General features: G+C 40.9%; 1 protein-coding gene across 4 annotated transcripts in view; it reads right to left on the reverse strand.

Annotated features, from left to right (window-relative positions):
- Positions 1 to 1,003: 1,003 nt before the first annotated feature.
- The window catches only part of STXBP6 (syntaxin binding protein 6), a 273,927-nt gene continuing 253,130 nt past the window's right edge, over positions 1,004 to 21,800 (reverse strand). For all 4 annotated transcript variants that reach the window (XM_004283107.4, XM_049705356.1, XM_033411699.2 and 1 more), the window contains 2 exons: positions 9,279 to 9,436; positions 1,004 to 3,877 (listed from right to left, as the gene is read on the reverse strand). In XM_004283107.4, coding sequence (XP_004283155.1) covers positions 3,854 to 3,877; positions 9,279 to 9,436 — 182 coding nt within the window. In that variant the 3' untranslated portion in view covers positions 1,004 to 3,853. The remainder of the gene's footprint in view (positions 3,878 to 9,278; positions 9,437 to 21,800) is intronic.

The following is a 21,800-nucleotide window of genomic DNA, read 5'->3' on the forward strand; positions in this document are numbered from 1 at the left end:
ACTGCTTTAAAAAAATATACATTTGTATTAATTCTCCCATAAAATTTGAGAGCTGGTTGTGGTATAATTGCTAACAAAAATTATACTGAAAGAAAAGGTCATCTTTGCAAGTCAGTGGGTTTATAATTAGTTCACAAGAACGGTGCCTTTAAATACCTAATTAACTAAAGGCCAAGTCCTCATCTAGGCAAACCATCTCTCTATCCTTTTTTCTCTGGAGAGTGGAGGTGGTAGCCTTTCCCTTCCACCTGCAGTCCTCCCAGGAAATATTTCAAAGTCTGCCTGCTTCACTGTGTCTATGCCAACCTACAGAGGGTTGTTTTGCTACAGCGATCACCAAAGCCACTTGCCTTGAAAGCAAATGGCGATGCAATAAGTTGCATTTGCTTTCCCATAAAAATAGATAGACATAATTTGAGCAAGTCTTCTTTCCAATTTAAAAGGACATGAAAATAGTCTGCTGAATGAGGGCACATGCAGTAATATGTACTTGAGTTGAGCACATCACTAATATCAGCAGAAAGGCAACTACTAATCAGCTTAACTGCTTTGCCCATGAGAAGAAAATAAAAAAACTTAACTCTTGCTGGATAGAAGCTCATTGTCTAAATTAAGGTTAGTTAGCTCTTTAGTCTTTTTTACATTTCAAGTTCTCCCATTAGAATGTCCATGAAGAAATGTTATCAGAATGCTAATCCCAATTCTTAGGTCTCCTGGAGGCACACAGGGTCTTCCCATTAGCAACAAAAGTGTGACGTTGCCTACCTATCTGGTAGTGTTTGAGAGATTTCCCAAATAACGGAGAGAAACGAACTTTCATCACAGAATTCAAATATTTAATGACAAAATTAGAGTTTGCTGTATTAGTGAATCACAGAGCAGGTGTTACTTGTCTCTGAAAGGAACAAAAATGATATTTGACATCTTAGGGAACTTCTGAAGAATTAATAACTGTACAACAGACATCAGCAGTGCCACAATTCTAAAATTTAAAAGCGAAACCTATCTTTAATATCCTTTATTGAGGGCATTCTGTAAATATTTTTACATAAATGCATAACCTTTGTTAGCCACAAAAGTAGTATTAAGACAGATTTCACTGTAATTTTAAGTCTAACACATAATCTTTATTTTTTCAGAGCTTAAAAAAGTTAACTACTGATCTTGTTACATTTTACAAATACCTTCAATATGAAACATTAACCTGAATCACTGTCTACTTCCTGTACACAGGTACCTAATAGTACTAGGGAAGAATACTACAGCTACATTCCAGGAAGAAGTGAGAACACTGGCAAGTCTCTCTTCTTTACGAGTTGTCAATACAATTTAAGAAATCCTTCACTGAAATGTAGTGTTTCCAAAACTCAGTAGTGAGGTGCAGAAATGAAACAAAGAAATTAAATGTATTTTAGCAAGCCACTGAATTGGTCCCAAATAATGTGAGTCATTTTAGCAATTTTCTCTAGGTGAGATTGTATTAATATTTTGTATTGAAGCGCCTTCTACAAAAGGATAGCAAAGAACCTCATGGGCGTCATCACAGGACTCGCTCCTGTGCAAGAAGTCAGGAGGTCCGGGAGGGACTGGGGTTGCTGTTTGGCCTCTTCTGTGGGCAGAGGCCTAGGTAGCAGGACTTGGGCACAGGGAGGTCAAGGACATGACCACAGTCTGGAAGCAAATCCATAGAGGAAGGTAAAAACAATGCAGACAGGCTTTCTTCAAATCCTGGATATTTCCAAGAAGACTTAAGTCTAAAAGGATAAGCAGAGAGTGAGGAAAGAGGGCAAGATGTGGAGTACTTATATTTATGAAGAGTAACTATCACAAGTCTACCGGAGAGGGAAAAATCTCACATTTCACGGTATGCTTATGACCTCACCCTCTGCTACTCTAGAAGCAGCTTCACAAACACTGATGTTAGATACGTGGCGACAAATCGAGTTTGGCTGATTGTCGGGGCGTTTTAGACTTACCACTTCAATTATTTATACCAACTATCTATCTGAAGCTAGAATCCACTTTGGGAAGATGAATAGATCTGTGTGTGTGCGCGCGCGCACGTGCATTTTCTATACTGAGGCCTGCAAAGAAAACCTATGTGGCGTGAGATTTTCAGCTTTTCTTAGAAATTGTAAATGCTTCCAATGGTACTCACCAGACAGCAAGTTCCTTGCTGCTTTAAACTTTTAAGACACCAAAAGAAAAGTACAAAATATTATAGTACATGTATATAGTTTACCCGATAAATTTTACAGAGAGTTTTCTTGAACTGGATCATCTCCCTAAGAGGATTCAGAAATTTTGTCTCTGGCAAATCCCATCTCCCTTTTGACACATAGTGACTAAGATCATTTTCCCCCACAATAGCCCAATTTTCTATCTCCCTGGGAATGCTTTTATCAGGAGAACTTAAGCTATTTAGATCAGCATAAATAATCCCAAAGTCGTCATATGCTGCTGTGTAAGAGCCTGCAATACACATGGCCTCAATGGGTAGGAAGGAATAGAAAGGGGTCCTGAAGATCCAGGCAGCTTAAAAAAATCAGTGCATCGCAGCGGGAGGCTGAGCATATGTATCTGGGATGTACAGCTTGCCTCCTTGTTTCAGGACGACAAAGCACAGCTTTTATATTTAGCATTTTAACCTTCTAAGAAACCAAACTCCCAGACTGAAAATCCAGGCCTGTGTTGAGTGATACAAAATCAGGAGCTGTATGAACCAACCCCATTCAGTCTGACTGCAATGTAAAGGCTTCATGACTGTGCTGTTTTATGTCAGACCAGGCAAGTTGCAATTGCCATGAAATGCAATTTGTCAAGAAACCCACACTTTAAATTAGATTAATAGCAATAACAACATCAAAACGTCCAAAAATCAGATACCAAGAACCGAAGGCCATTTCCCAAGGACATCATGAAGGCGTCTCTAAACAGGCATGACTTCGTAAAAAGAGAAAAAAGATTTAAAATGTAGTATCTTTTCACATTATCCTTTACACAGACCTTTATCTGGACAAATCAATTCTTGATAAAAATCCAAGCTCTTTTCAAGACCGGCTACCGTAATCTGGGACAGTGACAAAGAAACATTCATGAATGCACAGAGGTTTTTAAATGGGCTTTTCCTTAGGTCTTTCATCTCAAAATTTTATCCTTTATACGGTAATTCTAAATAATCAGCCTGGAAACAAGTAATGGAAGAATTTAAACTGTAGCTCAGAAAGTAGATTTCTATCTGTGACTCTGATTTGTTTTTTTGAATGCTGGTGATGGCTCATGCAAAAAGTTCCTACACAAAAAGCAAAATCTAAGACTGCTGTTTCCCCTGATAAATCCAATTGTTTTTTCTAATACAGATTTGTGTCTCAGGATTTAGAATCTTAACCTTCAAATTAAGAGTACCTAAGAGACTGAGTGAAGCCAATCACTGCTTGACTTTTATTTCCAACCAGGAACAATAACATCTGACGTCACCACATTAAAATGTCTTCCTGCTTAATATCAGGAAAAAAATACAGTTTAGACCTAGCTCAATATATCATTTGGTCCGAATTTCATATTCAAACTACCAAAAAAAAAACGAGAAAGCCTTAAAGAGGAAACACATACAGACACACGCATACACACAGTGGGAAAAAAATGAAGCTGATGCTTGCAGCATTTCTTAGCAAGATTATTAGGGAAACGTACAAACACAACACCTTTTCTCTCATATTAACATCTGTAAAGGAAAAATAACCTAAATGTCCACATTTGGGGGAAAAAAAAGCAAGCGGAGGTCCAGAATTCTTGTAAAAACTGCTGAACAAACTTCATTTTCTCTTCAGAGGTCACCAGGAGAGGCAGTTTCTCAGCATTTGTGCTTCATGGCAAGCTAAGGAGAGAAAGGGACACAAGTAAGATGTTATCAGCAGTGGGGAGGGTTCCTTTGCTGCTCCTTCCCCACATCCGCGATGAGAAGCGACACCAAGATCCTTCTTGCTGAGGCAGATCACCATTACAGTGCACAGTGGCCCTTAGTACATGTGCAGCGTGTCCCTAAACGGTCCACGGAGCACTGCATTTGTCACTCGTCCTTCCAGTGTTGTTGTCGGTGTACGTGTCCAGGTCAGGGAGCGTGCTACGTGATGTTCCTTCATGCCACTGAAGGAGCAAATGGAAGAGCCAAAGTAGAGGCAGAATGAGTGACCTACCCTAGAAACAAAGGCCTCTGGGCTCCCAGGTTACTAGTTATCCAGGAAGACCAACACTCTCCAAATGTATTTACTGACATCTCGTAAAGTATTAAAAATCACCAACTGTAGAGAAACAAACAAGCTGCAATAATCCACGTAATATCCTGGACATTCAACCAGGTCCAAAGCACTTGACAATTAGACTGTTTTACCAACCAGGACTGAACAATAGACCAAATTCAGACCTTGACTTACTGCTCTCACTGGTGTTTGAAAAATGTGGTTTATTGAAATGTTAGATCTGTATAAATGGGAACACCAAATACCACTGTATCATTCAGTAGCTTCCCAAGCCCAGCTGGAGCCCATGATAATATATTTAAGGAAATGTATGCAGGTACAAAACATAAGATTAATCTGACATTGCTTTCCTTAGCCAGATCCCTTCCAAGGAGCCCATATACTGACGTGAAGCAGAAGCAGGGTTGAGGCTGAATTGTGATCCCTCATGTGTCTAGAGTCTGGTATTAGGGACTAGTCCCTGAGACTGGGGCTGGAGTTACTGGGGGTAGTCATGTCGCTAAATTAATCTCTACTTGGGCAGCGTCAGCTGGAAGAGCTCCAGGTGCCTGTACCTGGTGAAGCCAGCCTAAGTGAATACCCCCAAGGATATTTTTTTGCAGTGCTGATGCCACCAGCCAGTCAACTGTCAGATGGTGTTTGTGAAGCCCTGAGTGTGTCCAGGCTGCTGTGCTCAGTGCTGTGGGTTTTTGCCAAGAAGGTTAACTCCTGAACTCGAAGAGTTTACAGTCCGGGAAACATGGTGGGTGGAAATGGCAGAGCCAGGGCTCTCTCTCAGATCCGTCCCACTCCCTGGCCACACTCTGAGCCCCTCCACTGTATGGCCTCCGCTTCTTGCTCTGTCTCTAGTTTCAATACATTATTTAGCGATGTGGACCATTCAAATCAACACAGAGCTGTTAAGCGTTGTGCATAATGAATACCCAGCATAAATATTTGATCAGTGCTGCTGTCCTGTTATTCACTCAGCTGTTAACCTTCAGCTAATGGGCTTTGCCAATTTACCCACAGTCATTAATCCTCAGCAGCAGTCGTGTTGCTTCTCACACCAGACCCTGGTTACCTCTCCGGTGCAGCTGGGACTGGCACTAAGGGGAGCCCCAGCCGGGCGGGCCCGTGCCAGTTCAGCTTTGCAGAAGTACATATGGATTGGACATTTTGCCATTTGAGGTATTTTTGCGTAAAGGCGCATCATTTCCACGCTACCTCTTTTTGTTCTGTTTTTTCTTTAACTTCCTGGGAGTTAGAAGCTTTAGAATATGGAAGGCACGATGCTGTTGCTTCCCTGCTACAAATCTGCTGTATGACCTTGAGCTCGAAGTCACAATTGCCCCGTACCTCGGTTTCCTCATGTCTATAAATATCATCTCCAACTCAAATGCTTATGGATTAATGTAGATGTCAGAGTTCCTATAGAAGAGAAGTTAAAAACTTCCTTTTGCTATATTTTTGTTTTCTTAATGTTTCATGGAAAGCTTTCCCTTTCAAAGCTGTGTAAATGACACCATCTAAATAATAATAACAACAATAATAGAAAAAAACAACAATAATAGAAAAAGTTGTTACTCATACAGGGGGTATTTTTTAAGAGGCCTGGACTCTTGAGGTCCCTTCTAGCTCAGACCCACAGGGAGTAGATGACCGTGGTAGGGACAGAGGCAGCATTCCCTGCCAGTGAGGGAAATGCCACTCACCACTCCCTCCCCTACAAACGTGCGCCTGTGCAGAACAGGGCAGATCACTGTTCTTTTCTGTGGGAAATACACAGCATCTGAGGATGCCTAGGTGTGGGTATCCCTTTCGCCTGCTGACTCACCAGCCAACGCAGGCGTCAGAGCACTGCACACACTGCACTGCTGCACTTTCTGAAGCAGAGGAGAGTAAGCAGGCCTGCTTTGTGGCTGAGCTTGACTTCCCTAAGGTCTGAGACTGTACCAAGCTCATAGTTCAGGAAGGAACCACGCTTCCCAAGCCAGGCTGAACACAGCCGGGGGAGAGGGGTTGCAGACACATTTCCATTGGCTCTGCAGGAGTCAAGCGCCCACATGTCTTGATGGCAGGCTCCTACAAAGGTGATCCACTCACTAATGTACCCAGGTCGCTGTAGGAGTCCTGGGAAAATCGAGAAAGCCACAGATAGCCTCTTCTGTTGCAGTCCAGAAGGTGTGCCCTACTCTCCAGCTGAGGTTGCATGCTCTTGTTCAACCAGGGAGCCCAGAGGAACTGTCACCCAGCACTGCCTTTCTCTGTCAGGGCTCTAACAAGTGCACTGTGTCTCGACGTCTAAACACAGCCCACTCTTCATGAGTCAACAGAGCCATGTTTGGGGAGGCAGTGGTGGAAGGCCTGGGTTCCATCTCTGAACTCTCTCCTCACCAGTAGGCCTGGTAGGGGCTTGGCCAGTGAAATGACATCTTCACAGACAGCCTACACTAGTGGGACAAATCAGGAGTCCTGGTCCCTGGGAAAATAGCTACCCCTTATCTCAAGAGGTCAGCCTCCTCCTGAGGAATCCTGCCCATGCTGGTGATTCATAAGCACACATCCCAGACGTGCAGTTTTAGAAAACTGCAAGTCTGGTTATTATTGTGTCTCTCTCCCACTCCCTAAAACACAGTAAGAGACACTAGCAGCCCCTCCCCCCCAACCCTTATGCCACCCACAGGAGAGGAAGCCAAAGTAAGTGGAGACTGCCCCCTGCCGCATCCATCTCTACGGAAATAGGTAACTGGCTGGTACCAGTCCTCCCAGTGGTCAAAGCCAGAGACCCCTGTGCCTTTGGGGGCCTAATCAGTTTCTGTTCTGACAGGTCCTGTTTGCAAGGGCTGCTCTGTGTTTAGAAAGTGTCAGCATTCAGCAGGAGGCCCTCCCACCCCCCTTTGGAGGGCACAAAATCTTCACCACCAGTCCCTCCCCACCCCTGTGCTGGGATCCTCAGTCACATTTCTCCAACCCTCTACAGTGCTCATCATGTGATGGATTGGAGCAGGCTCAGCAGAAACCATTTTTATGGAAACAGTTATAACTAATATTAACTGAGGTTTATATGCACCAAGTATTGTACTAACCAATTTATAGGTTTGAATGCATTCAATTCTCTCAACACCCTAGGAGAAAGGTACTATTATTAGTTAGCCCTATTTTACTGATGAGGAAACTGGGGCTTAGAGAAATTAAGCCCCTGCCCAAGGTCATGGAGTTGCTAAATCAAACACAAGATGTTAACTACCATACCATACTGTCTTCCCAACTACCTAGCAAACTTGGCCACAGTATCAGGGAAACAGGGTGACCAGGGCCAAGAATTCGGCCATCTGGTTAGGTTATCCAACCCAGTGTTTGTATGACCTCCTCTGGGGCGGACAGTGACATGGATGACCTCCAGGTATTGTCTACTCCGCATTAGGAAGAATGATTTCACAGACTTCCTTGGTAACCTGGTTCATGGCCTAATCATTAATCTAAACTCTTATTTTAGCAGAATGTTATCAGTGCACCATTGAGTGCTCTATTCTGTATAACAAGACACGAAAGAGAATTGCTGCAGTATCGCCCTTCCCAGACTTGAAGACAATTAAAAAATAATTCCTGTAGTCTTCTCTTCTCCAAATCAACACTTTAAATGTTCCCCCAGACTTCCACTGCCCATCCCCCTTTTAAATCACTACAGTTGCTGTTGCTATAAATGAAGTTGGGTAGAAGTTCTAACATCTCCACTTCATCATTATTTCTATATCACAAAGGCTGCAGAAGGGACGAGGGGAACCACAATTCTGAGCTTGTTCCCTCTGTGACAGCCGCAGCAAGACAGGCTCTGGCCCCCAGCAGGGCTGCCTGCATTTTCAGCCAGGTTTGAACTCCAAATGGGCCCCTAAGGCAGCAGTACAGTAAGACACTGGCATGATAGGGAATTGATGACACAACGAGACAGGTCTGTGCAAAGGGGATGCAGGAAGGGCAGGCTAGATGCACCCACTCAGATCTGGATCTGCAGTCGGGCCTGGGCTTAAGCCTGGGGAAGGGGCCGGCCTGGCTGACCTGGGGAGATTTTTCCCGTTGCTTTTCAGGTTGTCCATTCTTGGTTCCTCAGCAAAAGCGGGGTTTTCTTTTGAAGCACATTAATTTTTTCCCCAAAGGTCACCTGAAAAGCCTATCTTGAAAGGCCAGATCATGAGTCTGACATGCCAACAATTATCAGCAAAAGTTGTTTCTGGAAACCTAAATTCAAAATCACTAGCCAGAAAGGAGCTGCCCTTTGATCCAAAGTACAAGAACAGTAATAAATCCTCTTTTATCACCTGACCAACAGGGCTTCTCTTTCCTTTGGTTTGTGACTGCCTTAGATAGCTGGCTGCCAATAAAAACTCCCCCTTCCCCTTCAGAAAGGCACATTTTCAGTGCATGTGTACACCTGAGGCATGTGGAAAACACCATTCTCTGGACCCAGAGGCAGGTGGGAATTTTGCAGGCAGCTCTGCACTAGTCAGGTCAGCCTTAGGAGGTCCAAGGCCCCTCCACAGGGGAAACTAGCCCTGAGGTGCCCTGGGACTAGAATTTGCTTTTTTGTATAGTAAAGAGATAAGAACACAGGATGCAAGGCTCATGACCAGAAAGGGACAGCATGGAAAAGTAAGCACAAGAGCCCACTGTCCTCTTTCAAGCACTGGCTAACAGAGGAGGGATATTCTTACACCTGTCCTGCCCCCACCCCCATCCTGTTCCCAGAAATGGGCCTTAAACTTCTGGGTAGGAAGTAAAGATGGTCCACATTTCCCAAAGATACGGGGTCAGAGACAGGGATGAAGACAGCAGAAACGAGATAACCAAAGAAACAGGTCCAAGAAGAAATCTTCCCAACTCTGGTACTTACTAAGTAGCAGAAGGAAACTGTATACAGGGGCCAAAAAAAAAGGCTTGACTTTGTCCCTCCCACCTGGGAAACACACTGAAATAAAGTTCTGGGCACCAAAGCTCCCTGACAACCCAGAGCTGAGCCCTCGGCCGCGCTGCGGGACCCACCTTGTGTGCAGTTTCTGCAAACTGCTGGGCGCTGTTCTTCATGTCTTCCGTCTTCTCCTCCGCGCGGCCTAAGCGCTCCCCACGCTCGTTCAAGGCCTGGCTCGCTTTCTGCACTGCACTGGTCACGCTGTCGGCCGCTGAATGGAGGATGCTATTTCCTGAAAGGGGACAGGAAGAGCATCAGAAGCTGGCTCGGCTGACCGACAGTGACACCCCCACCCAGGGTGAGCACCCCGAAAAAGCAAGGTGGGTCAGACTCTGGAAAGGCCTTGAGTGTCTAGGAAACAAGCCGGCTTTTCTTCTGACTTGGTCTGGCTGACTCGCTTTTAGGAGGAATACCCACTGACGGTAGGACCCGGGCAAGTGCTGAAGGCTGCTTTCGCAGCCCCATCACTGACAGCACTCGTTTCCGTTCTACCGGCATTCTGTTGGGTGAGGCTCAGAAGAGCGGGGTCCATCTGAATTTAGGACTTGGCTTGCAAAGGTAGATGGGAACCCTAACAAGTCCATAGAATTAGGCAAGTTCAGTGAGGCATATCTGGATCATATGAGCATTTCCTCTTGACCTGGGGTTTAGATGGATAACCACAGGAAAATTGGGAGTACAGAACTTCTCCAGATACGATGCTCTGTATTCCTTTCAACTGTTCCCTTCCATTTTACCCCTTCGCCCCTATATGCACAGCCCCACGTAAGAAGCTGTGGATCAGTCTCAAAGTTCAGAGGAGGTATGTCAGTTCCCAACCTTGAATCCCGAGCCATGGCCTGGTTGGTTGGTCCTCTTTGCCTCTGATCTCAAGTATATGAAATATGGGGCCTCAGCACTGTACTTAGCCAGCAGGTAAAAAACAGTGACAGAAACCTGTCCTAGAAGGAACTTGGCACTCCCAGATTCATGAATGATGATACTGAGAAAGTTGAAAACCATCACATTTCAAATGGTTATGCATTCGTGACATCCCAGGTACCAGGACTGGAAAAGAGATCCAACAGTGACGAACTGGCAGGTGCGTAACCCATGGAGACCTAGAAACTTGCCAGATTACAACCAAAGGAGATTTATAGCTGTATTTTGTTAATGCTGAGTGGAAGCTAGTTAAATGGCATTTTATGTAATAGCTTTGTGTCTTTGAATACGTTTTTATTACATCATTTAACTTTGTACCTGGGATGGATGCATCTAGCCACAGACAGCTTTTAATAGAAACGTAATTTCTACTGGTCTCAGCTGCAAAGGCTTCCTCATTTCTCCTCTGTGGGAACAGTCTGTGGTTTGTGGAAAAGGATCTCAGGCAAAGAAAGTGCCTGCCCCAGAGGAAGCACTTTGTGGATTTCTTTAGGGGTGGATTTCAAGGGCTTCCACTCTGCACTAAGGGGAGGAGAATGGAGTTAGCTCACTATTACTCAGCTGCCTCAACCACTACTGGAGCCAAGATAAGTCAGCACAGATTAACAGAGGAGGTGTGGCTCTGGAGAAACTGGCTGAATGCAAGGGCTGGAATGGAGGTCTGTCTCGGTCTTCAGAACAGATTTAGGAGGAGAAATCTGGGTTCCCATTTGCTTTCATATCATGGTTATGATTATAGCCTATCACCACTGCTTAATATTTGAATAGCATTTTGCAATCATAAAGCATCCTTACAAATATTGTCTCATTTGATTTTCACAGAAATTCTACTGGGAAGACTGAGACTAGGTGAGGTTCAGGGCTTCTGCACGATCATGTCACTAGGGAAGTGACATAGCTAGCACTGGAACCTGGTTTCCCAATGCCTTTTCCTTATTCTGTGCCTTCCTCTCTGCAGGTGTGGCGTTGGTCATGGAAAGCAATCACTATGACAGAATTGTGAGAACACCAGCATAGATAGGTTTTGACGGGTTATTTCCCAAGGTAATGCCTGTTTCTGTCCTAAAGAAACCTATTCCTCTTGGTAAATGAAGAGTTATTGCCTAAGCTGCATTGCAAGCCAGGTGCTCCCAAGAAGGAACAGGCCAATGGGAAAGAATAAGACAGTGAAGGGACTGAAGGTGCAGAGGAGTTGGGGGAGGGCACAAGAAAATCTCCCCTTCCTGCTTCCTTCCACATGCCCACAGCTTAGCCGCCAGAGGCCAGAGAAAAGATGGGGCAGGGTACCTGCAACTCCACAGCCAGGAACAGCTGCATTAAACCAAAGGGATTTTAGAATTAGTTATCATAAAATCAAGAGGGTATATAACCAGGATAGGTTTTCTCCCCATCGGAACTGACCCTCATGGTGCCCTCAAAGTGAGACACATCTGTGTTTCTAGAATGAATCTGCTTTGTGTGAGCCATACTGTTTTCCTGTCATGACTTTCTTAATCTTGTACAGACGTCAGATCAACACTGCACCCAGTTTTATATGATACTGTTTAACCAAGAGTTGTTATAACTAAAAGAGAACCAAATGCTGTCTTCATTATTCAGTGATGACACTGCTGACCACTATCAATAAAAAATCCACCTTCAGTTATTTTCAGCCACGAGGATGGATTTGAACAAATCTCATCACCTCAGTTGAAATGTCCTCCCCTGGTTTCAATTCTACCTGTATTTCAGGCTCAGTGAAGTCCCATCGCCTTTATCAAGGTTCAGGTCAATTACATTCTCTTCTCAACTTTGTAAGAACTGTCTGTATCCTTCTTGGGTGACTGATCAAGTATAGTCATGGGCAACTCTTCTACCTCATTTCTTCACCCACAGATGCGATGACTTCCCAGCTGGATTATATATTCCCTGAGGGCACCTTTCGCTCTGCTGACCATTCCCTAAATCCTGAATCTTCCTCCTCTAGATTCGGGTCTCCCGCTTGCTTGCTCTATTCTCTCTGATATCTTGCAAATGCTGTAATCCCAGGGTTCTGTCCTTGGCCCTCTTCTCTTTCTCATTCTGCAGACTCTCCCTAGGACAATTCTACTCAGCTCATGGCTTCAATGACCAAATTTTTGCTTTTTTCTAGGTTGTGCTGCTGAGGCTCCAGACCCACGATTTCTTACTGGGCAACTTCAGGTGAGTCACCGAAAATCATATTGAATTTGGTATGTCTACACCTGACCCCATTATCACACCTGCTTTTCCTTTGGGGTCCCCTGCTCGGTCAATAACTCCCCTATCTGCCCAGCTTTCTCCTCAATTCAGAAATCTGGGAGCCCAGTCCAGATTCCTCTCTCACTTTTACCACATACGACTACAAGTCATCTGCTGTCCAGCCCTCTACTCTTCGCCCTCTTTGCCAGCTTCATTATCTCTCTGTGGATCCAGTCCCTCTTGCCTTCAGAGATACAGCAATAGCCTTTTGTTGTTAGGTGTCCCCACACCTTTTGTGGTTCATCTTCCACACATTTCTAGGGTACACTTTTAAAAAGGCAAATTTGTTACCATCTTCTCACTGCTTCCAAGAAGAAATTGAGAACTTTGCCCTGCCTCACTCTCAGCTTATCTTAGAACCTCATCCATTTTTCCTCTCCCTAGCGATCTCCAATCCCACGCCTTGCCAGATTACCTAAATTTTCGCAGATGTGTCATGTTTCTTTTACCTGTATGCTTTTATGCTTACTGCTACCTCTGTGTGAACTCTGAGTCTCATCTTAGCCTTCCCACTTACTCCTATGTGCTTCAGTACACTTCATACCCCTTTCCTAGGAAAGACTGTCATGTCTAGCCCACCCTAAACCATTGTTGCCCCCAACATACACAGTATCTTGTGTCTATTTCAAATGGTGCATTTATCATAATGCATGTAATTGCTGGGTATCTAGTGTGAGCTCCTTGAAGGCAGGGGCTGGGCCTTTCTCACTTTTGTATTTGCAATCCCTGGCACATAGGAGAGACTCAATAAACGTTGGTTGGCTTAGAGGCAGGAAAAATATATCATCCTTCTGATGATTTCTCCATGGCTTAGCAGAGGGTTGGACGCATGACTGATGCTGTTACATGATCTAACTAGGTCTTCAAATTCTAAACCTGCCAAATGACTAAGGGTTTAGTCTGTGTCTAATGAAGCCAGCTATCTCACCTAGAGATTGTGCCAGGAATTCAGTGAATTAAGTCAACAACAAAATGCAAAAAGGGGAATGCTTTTGCTATAGTGAACGCGAAGAGAAAGTTGGTGAAAAATCTGTTGTTACCAGCCTTAAAATAAACAACTACAAGGTCTAAAAATAACAGAAGTTAAATAGCTTTTAAATCCAATGCAAGAATAGCAGTTGCCTGACCACTTACTACGTTCTAGGCACTTACTAACATCTGCTCCTCACAACAGCCTTATGCGATGACACATCACTGATCCCGTTTTTACCAACGCGAGCACCAACGGACAGAGAGAGGGTTAGCAGTGCACCAAGGATCCCACGGTAAGTGAAGAGCAGAGCTAGGTTTTGAACTCAGGAAGCCCAGCTCCAGAGCCAGTTCTCTTACTCACTGTTATATTGGCTCTCCATGGGAATTTTCTTGTATTTGAGATTAATACAGTCTGCATTAACTGTATGGAATGAAGACTTCAGTGTAGCAGTTCCTAAAGCATTTCTTAACGCCGTAATACAAAAGAAAACATCTTGTCATTATTACAAGCTAAAACAATTTACTATAGAAAATTTAGAATACATATTACTATAAAAAGGCAATAAAATCGCGTAGTATTCAATTGCTTAGAGATAACCACATTTACATTTATGGTACATTTTATTCTAGTAATTTTTCTGTCTATGTTTTTCTAAAACATGGTTGTGGCCATACTATATATATTTAGTACTGTATCCTATTGTGGGTACTTTCCCATGCCATGGAAAATTCTTTGAAAATACTGTTTATAATGGCTACATAACACTGTTGTAATTTATTCAGTTATTTCCCTTTTCATTATTGGGTGCGTGTTCAAAAGTGTCCATCCTTCCTTCTTCCGTGCACACCATTATATTTCAACTTCTGTATACACTGCAGTGTGCTCACCACCAAAAGCTTAATTTCCATCTGTCACCATACAGTTGACCCCCTTTTTATCTATTTCATCCTCCTCCGACCCCCTTCCTCTCTGGTAACCACTACTCTGTTCTTTGTATCTATATATCTGTTTTCCTTTTGTTTGTCTTGTTCATTTTTTTAAAAATTAATTTTAACTTAAAAAATATTCCACATATGAGTGAAATCGTACTGTATTTGTATTTTCCTTTCTGATTTATTTCACTTAGCATAATACCCTCAAGGTCCATCCGTGTTGTCACAAATGGCAAGATTTCATTTTTTTATGGCTGAGTTCCATTGTCTATACATACACACACACACACACACACACACACACACACCCCATATCTTCTTTATCCATTCATCCATCAGTAGGCTCTTAGTGTTTCCATATCTTGGCTTTTTATAAACGATGCTTCAGTGAACACAGGGGTGCATGTATCTTTTTGAATTAGTGTTTTCATATTCTTCAGATAAATACCCAGAAATGGAATAGCTGGATCATATGGTAGTTTATTCTTAATTTTTTGAGGACTCTCCATATTGTTTTTCATAGTGGCTGCACCAATTTACATTCCCAACAACAGTGCTGAGGGTTTCCCTTTCTCCACACCCTCTCTAACACCTTTTTGAAAATAACCATTCTAATGGGCATGAGGTAATATCTCATTGTGATTTTAATTTAAATTTCCCTAATAACCGGTAGAATTAAGAAAACAGTTCCATTTACCATTGCAACAAAAAGAATACCTAGGAATAAATTTAACAAAGGAGGTAAAAGATCTACACATTGACAACTGTAAGACACTGTTGAAAGAAACTGAAGACACAAAGACATGGAAAGATAGTCCATGCTCATGGACTGGAAGAATTAACACTGTTAAAAATATCCATTACCCAAAGAAATTTACAGGTTAAATGCAATCCCAATGACATTTTTCACAGAACTAGAACAAAAAATCCTAAAATTTATATGGAACCACAAAAGACCCCAGATGGCCAAAGCAATCCTGGCAACAAAGAACAAAGCTGGAGGTATCACACTCCCTGACTTAAAATTATACTGCAAAGTTATATTTAATCAAAACAGTATGGTATTGGCAGAAAAACAGACATACAGATCACTGGAAATGAACTGAGAGCCGAAAAACAAATCCACACACACATGAAAAACTAATCTACATAAGGGAGCGAAGAACATGCAACAGAGAAAAGGTTGTCTCTGCAGTAAATGGTGCTGGGAAAACTAGACAGCCACATGCAAAAGAATGAAACTAGACCACTATATTATACCATACACAAAAATCAACTCAAAATGGATTAAACACTTGAATGTAAGACCTGAAACTATAAAAATCCTAGAAGAGAACATAGGCAGTATGCTCTTTAACTTTGGTCTTACCAGTATCTTTCTGGATATGTCTCCTCAGGCAAGGGAAACAAAAGCAAAATTAAACAAATGGGATTACATGAAACTAAAAAGCTTCTGCACATTAAAGGAAACCATCAAAAAAAACCCAAAAAAGACAACTTACTGAATAGAGCAAGGTATTTGCAAATCATATATCTGATAAGGGATTAATAAAATAAAGAACTCATACAACTTAATAACAGTAAAAAACAAAAATTAAAAAATGGGCAGAGAATCTGAATAGGCATTTTTCCAAAGAAGACATACAGATGGCCGACAGACACATGAAAAGATGCTCAGCATCACTAATTATTAGGAAGGTTTTGTTTTTAAAATGAGGCTGCAGTTACTTTCTTGCATTTACATGCACACACACACAATCTTTGTCCATAACTCTGATAATTCCTCGAGATTAAACTGCTGGTTCAAAGGACATACAGTTTTTGAGGCTCTTGGTACATGCTGAAAATTGCTTCCCTGAAAGACTCATTGAGTATTCAGAACTATTCATTTGAGTGCATGCTATGTGCCAAGCACTGTTACCTTGACAAACTGGCAGAATGACTTTGAGGGAGTGTTTTAAATTCTCTGATCTTTAGTTTCCTCATCTGTAACTCCACCTCATGTGGTGGTTGTAGAAGTTAAGATGAAGATGTATGTATACAAAGTGCCTACAGGTGCTCAGTGAATATCTCTCCCTCTACCTCCCTAAGACCACATCTACTCTAGGAACTTTGGAAAAAGTACACAATCCCACCCAGTTTTTTGCATGTCTCCTCTTTTATCTTGGGGCTAAGTGTCTTGAAGCTCTCAGGAGACACTTAGATCTGTGTATACTTGCTGTGTGCACCTCAGAGAGAGCTGAACACATGTTCATTAAATCAAGGCATGCCTTGTAAAGAAGGATGCTTAACTCAAAAGTTGGGGCCCATCATATTGTGCTGAGTTAAATCTGGAAATAAAGGTCTCCTGAGGCAGATAGAACAGTAATTCTCTCTAAATAGGCAGGAAGCACATTAATACCCAAATTTATTCAAACAGTCTGAGAAGAGGCTGTCCACCACTGCAAATAATGTCAACTACTTTTTGAAGTACAGTCTCTGAGAATAGAGCAGAGACCAGTCTTACTTCACTGATGTTGCATTCACATTGGTTCCGCTCAATATGTGCTTTAAAAAATGTATTATGCTGGCATATTTTACGTTAAGTGATTGAGAAGACCTTCCTGAGAGAGCAATTTGAGATAAAGCTATAACGTTGTGTTCAGTCACTGAAAACAATGAAAATAAATTTAAATGTATAGGAAAATGAGGGGAAAACAATAAGGTATATTGAAAAGTGACAATGGAAGAGAAAGGAGGATTTTTTTTTAAAAGCCCAGAGACCACACCAACAAATATAAACATAATTTCTTTATATCATCCTAGACTTCAGGTTGTATCTTGGTAATCAAAATTCCTAATTCTATAGCTAGTAAAGAGTCAATTTAAATAGAATTTTCAGCAGGTATTTCCTATATTAAACACACATGTAGATATATGAAGTGCAAAATACTCATCATGTTTGGAAAAAAGCAGGAAAATCATCTAAAAAATAAACGCTTGATAAACCTAAGGCAGTCTATACTCGGAGTTGAGTAAACATGGTCATCTCAGGGCACTCTTAAAACAGAAATCTGGTAATAGTTTTGCATGGACTATTTGTATTCTATAATCAGTTTAACCACTTAGGAATAACTGTACAATAAAGCCCCATTTATCCAAACTAATTTAAAGGAAAACCAATTATGAAAAAAACTGGATTTGGGTTTTAGTACCATAAACTTAAAAAATGGGCAGGGAGATCTATTTTAATTTTTTTTCTATTTACCTTTTTTCAAAATTCAAAGTCACAAAAATTATAATCCTCATCAGTTCACTCAGTCCCGTGTAATTAATTTTTTTTTCATCTTGATCTTTTGTTAGCACTTTTATGAATTCATCAGTTTTTCATTAGAGTTCTGAAAATGCTTATTCATTCAGTTCAGCAGTATAGGCAGTTACCAGAAACCTGTTCTTGTCAGAGTCTTTTGCATAAATTCCCTGAAGACGAAACCCTTTTATAGGAACATTTTTGCAAAAGCATCAGAATACACCCAGAACTCTCTGTAAATGACAAAAGACTTAGAAAGGACCACAGTTAAAGATTTGATGAAAGTTCATAATAATGCAATTGACAAGGAAATTTAGTTATTTCTGAGATATACATTTTAAAGTAATAACTAGAATTATGGCTTATAACATTATACCAGAACATATAAGATTTTTAGAAATTTCATGTAATGTCTGAAACATTTATATTGACATATTTCCATACAAATAACCCAAAGAAAGTTTAGTATTACTTGTTGGGGTTTTTTTTTTGTTTGTTTTTTTTATACTGCAGGTTCTTATTAGTCATCAATTTTATACACATCAGTGTATACATGTGAATCCCAATCGCCCAATTCAGCACACCACCATCCCCACCCCACCACGGTTTTCCCCCCTTGGTGTCCATACTTTTGTTCTCCACGTCTGTGTATCAACTTCTGACCTGCAAACCAGTTCATCTGTACCATTTTTCTAGGTTCCACATACATGCGTTAATATATGATATTTGTTTTTCTCTTTCTGACGTACTTCACTCTGTATGACAGTCTCTAGATCCATCCACGTATCAACAAATGACTCAATTTCATTCCTTTTTATGGCTAAGTAATATTCCATTGTACATATGTACCACATCTTCTTTATCCATTCATCTGTCAGTGGGCATTTAGGTTGCTTCCATGACCTGGCTATTGTAAATAGTGCTGCAATGAACATTGGGGTGCATATGTCTTTTTGAATTATGGTTTTCTCTGGGTATATGCCCAGTAGTGGGATTGCTGGATCATATGGTAATTCTATTTTTAGTTTTTTAAGGAACCTCCATACTGTTCTCCATAGTGGCTGTATCAATTTACATTCCCACCAACAGTGTAAGAGGGTTCCCTTTTCTCCACACTCTCTCCAGCATTTGTTGTTAGTAGATTTTCTGATGATGCCCATTCTGACTGCTGTGAGGTGATACCTCATTGTAGTTTTGATTTGCATTTCTCTAATAATTAGTGATGTTGAGCAGCTTTTCCTGTGCCTCTGGGCCATCTGTATGTCTTCTTTGGAGAAATGTCTATTTAGGTCTTCTGCCCATTTTTGGATTGGGTTGTTTGTTTCTTTAATATTGAGCTGCATGAGCTGTTTATATATTTTGGAGATTAATCCTTTCTCCGTTGATTCATTTGCAAATATTTTCTCCCATTCTGAGGGTTGTCTTTTCGTCTTGTTTATAGCTTCCTTTGCTGTGCAAAAGCTTTGAAGTTTCATTAGGTCCCATTTGTTTTTGTTTTTATTTCGATTACTCTAGGAGGTGGATCAAAAAAGATCTTGCTGTGATTTATGTCAAAGAGTGTTCTTCCTATGTTTTCCTCTAAGAGTTTTATAGTGTCTGGTCTTACATTTAGGTCTCAAATCCATTTTGAGTTTATTTTTGTGTATGGTGTTAGAGTGTTCTAATTTCATTCTTTTACATGTAGCTGTCCAGTTTTCCCAGCACCACTTATTGAAGAGACTGTCTTTTCTCCATTGTATATCCTTGCCTCCTTTGTCATAGATTAGTTGACCATAGGTGTGTGGGTTTATCTCTGGGCTTTCTATCTTGTTCCACTGATCTGTTTCTGTTTTTGTGCCAGTATCATATTGTCTTGATTCCTGTAGCTTTGTAGTATATTCTGAAGTCAGGGAGTCTGATTCCTCCAGCTCTGTTTTTTTCCCTTAAGACTTCTTTGGCTATTCGGGGTCTTTTGTGTATCCATACAAATTTTAAGATGTTTTGTTCTAGTTCTGTAAAAACTGCCATTGGTAATTTGATAGGGATTGCATTGAATCTGTAGATTGCTTTGGGTAGTATAGTCATTTTCACAGTATTAATTCTTCCAATCCAAGAACATGGTATATTTCTCCACCTGTTTGTGTGATCTTTGATTTCTTTCATCAGTGTCTTATAGTTTTCTGCATACAGGTCTTCTGTCTCCCTAGGCAGGTTTATTCCTAGGTATTTTATTCTTTCTGTTGCAGTGGTAAATGGGAGTGTTTCCATAATTTCTTTCAGATGTTTCATCATTAGTGTATAGGAATGCAAGAGATTTCTGTGCATTAATTTTGTATCCTGCAACTTTACCAAATTCATTGATTAGCTCAGTTTTCCGGTGGCATGTTTAGGACTCTCTGTGTATAGTATCATGTCATCAGCAAATACTGACAGTTTTACTACTTCTTTTCCAATTTGTATTACTTTTATTTCTTTTTCTTCTCTGATTGCCGTGGCTAGGACTTCCAACACTATATTGAATAGTAGTGGTGAGAGTGGACATCCCTGTCTCATTCCTGATCTTAGAGGAAATGCTTTCAGTTTTTCATCATTGAGAATGATGTTTGCTGTGGGTTTGTCGTATATGGCCTTTATTATGTTGAGGTAGGTTCCCTCTATGCCCACTTTTTCCCGAGTTTTTATCATAAATGGGTGTTGAATTTTGTCAAAAGCTTTTTCTGCATCTATTGAGATAATCATATGGTTTTTATTCTTCAATTTGTTAATATGGTGTATCACATTGATTGATTTGCGTATATTGAAGAATCCTTGCATCCCTGGGATAAATCCCACTTGATCATGATGTAAGATCCTTTGAATGTGTTGTTGGATTCTGTTTGCTAGTATTTTGTTGAGGATTTTTGCATCTGTATTCATCAGTGATATTGGTCTGTAATTTTCTTTTTTTGTAGTATCTTTGTCTGGTTTTGGTATCAGGGTGATGGTGGCCTCACAGAATGAGTTTGGGAGTGTTCCTTCCTCTGCAGTTTTTTGGAAGAGTTTGAGAAGCATGGGTGTTATCTCTTCTCTAAATGTTTGATAGAGTTCACCTGTGAAGCCATCTGGTCCTGGACTTTTGTTTGTTGGAAGATTTTTAATCACAGTTAAAATTTCATTACTTGTGATTTGTCTGTTCATATTTTCTGTTTCTTCCTGGTTCAGTCTTGGAAGGTTATACCTTTCTAAGAATTTGTCCATTTCTTCCAGGTTGTCCATTTTATTGGCATAGAGTTGCTTGTAGTAGTCCCTTAGGATGCTTTGTATTTCTGCCGTGTGTGTTTTAGCTTCTTTTTCATTTCTAATTTTATTGACTTGATTCCTCTCCCTCTTTTTCTGGATGAGTCTGGCTAATGTTTTATCAATTTTGTTTATCTTCTCAAAGAACCAGCTTTTAGCTGTATTGATCTTTGCTATTGTTTTCTTTGTTTCTATTTCATTTATTTCTGCTCTGATCTTTATGATTTCTTTCCTTCTGCTAACTTTGGGTTTTGTCTGTTCTTCTTTCTCTAGTTCCTTTAGGTGTAAGGTTAGATTGTTTACTTGAGATTTTTCTTGTTTCTTGAGGTAGGCTTGTATAGCTATGAATTTCCCTCTTAGAACTGCTTTTGCTGCATTCCATAGGTTTTGGATCATCGTGTTTTCATTGTCACTTGTCTCTAGGTATTTTTTGATTTCCTCTTTGATTTCTTCAGTGTTATCTTGGTTATTTAGTAACCTATTGTTTAGCCTCCATGTGTTTGTGTTTTTTACATTTTTTTCCCTGTAATTCATTTTTAATCTCATAGCATTGTGGTCAGAAAAGATGCTTGATATGATTTCAATTTTCTTAAATTTACTGAGGCTTGATTTGTGACCCAAGATGTGATCTATCCTGGAGAATGTTCCATGCGCCCTTGAGAAGAAAGTGTAATCTGCTGTTTTGGGATGGAATGTCCTATAAATATCAATTAAATTTGTCTGGTTAATTGTGTCATTTAAGCTTTCATTTCCTTATTTATTTTCATTTTGGATGATCTGTCCATTGGTGTAAGTGAGGTGTTAAAGTCCCCCACTATTATTGTGTTACTGTCGATTTCCTCTTTTATAGCTGTTAACTGTTGCCTTATGTATTGAGGTGCTCCTATGTTGGGTGCATATATAATTGTTATATCTTCTTCTTGGATTGATCCCTTGATCATTATGTAGTGTCCTTCCTTGTCTCTTA

Source organism: Orcinus orca, chromosome 2 (genome assembly GCF_937001465.1).
Source record: "Orcinus orca chromosome 2, mOrcOrc1.1, whole genome shotgun sequence".
Taxonomy (NCBI): Eukaryota; Metazoa; Chordata; class Mammalia; order Artiodactyla; family Delphinidae; genus Orcinus; species Orcinus orca.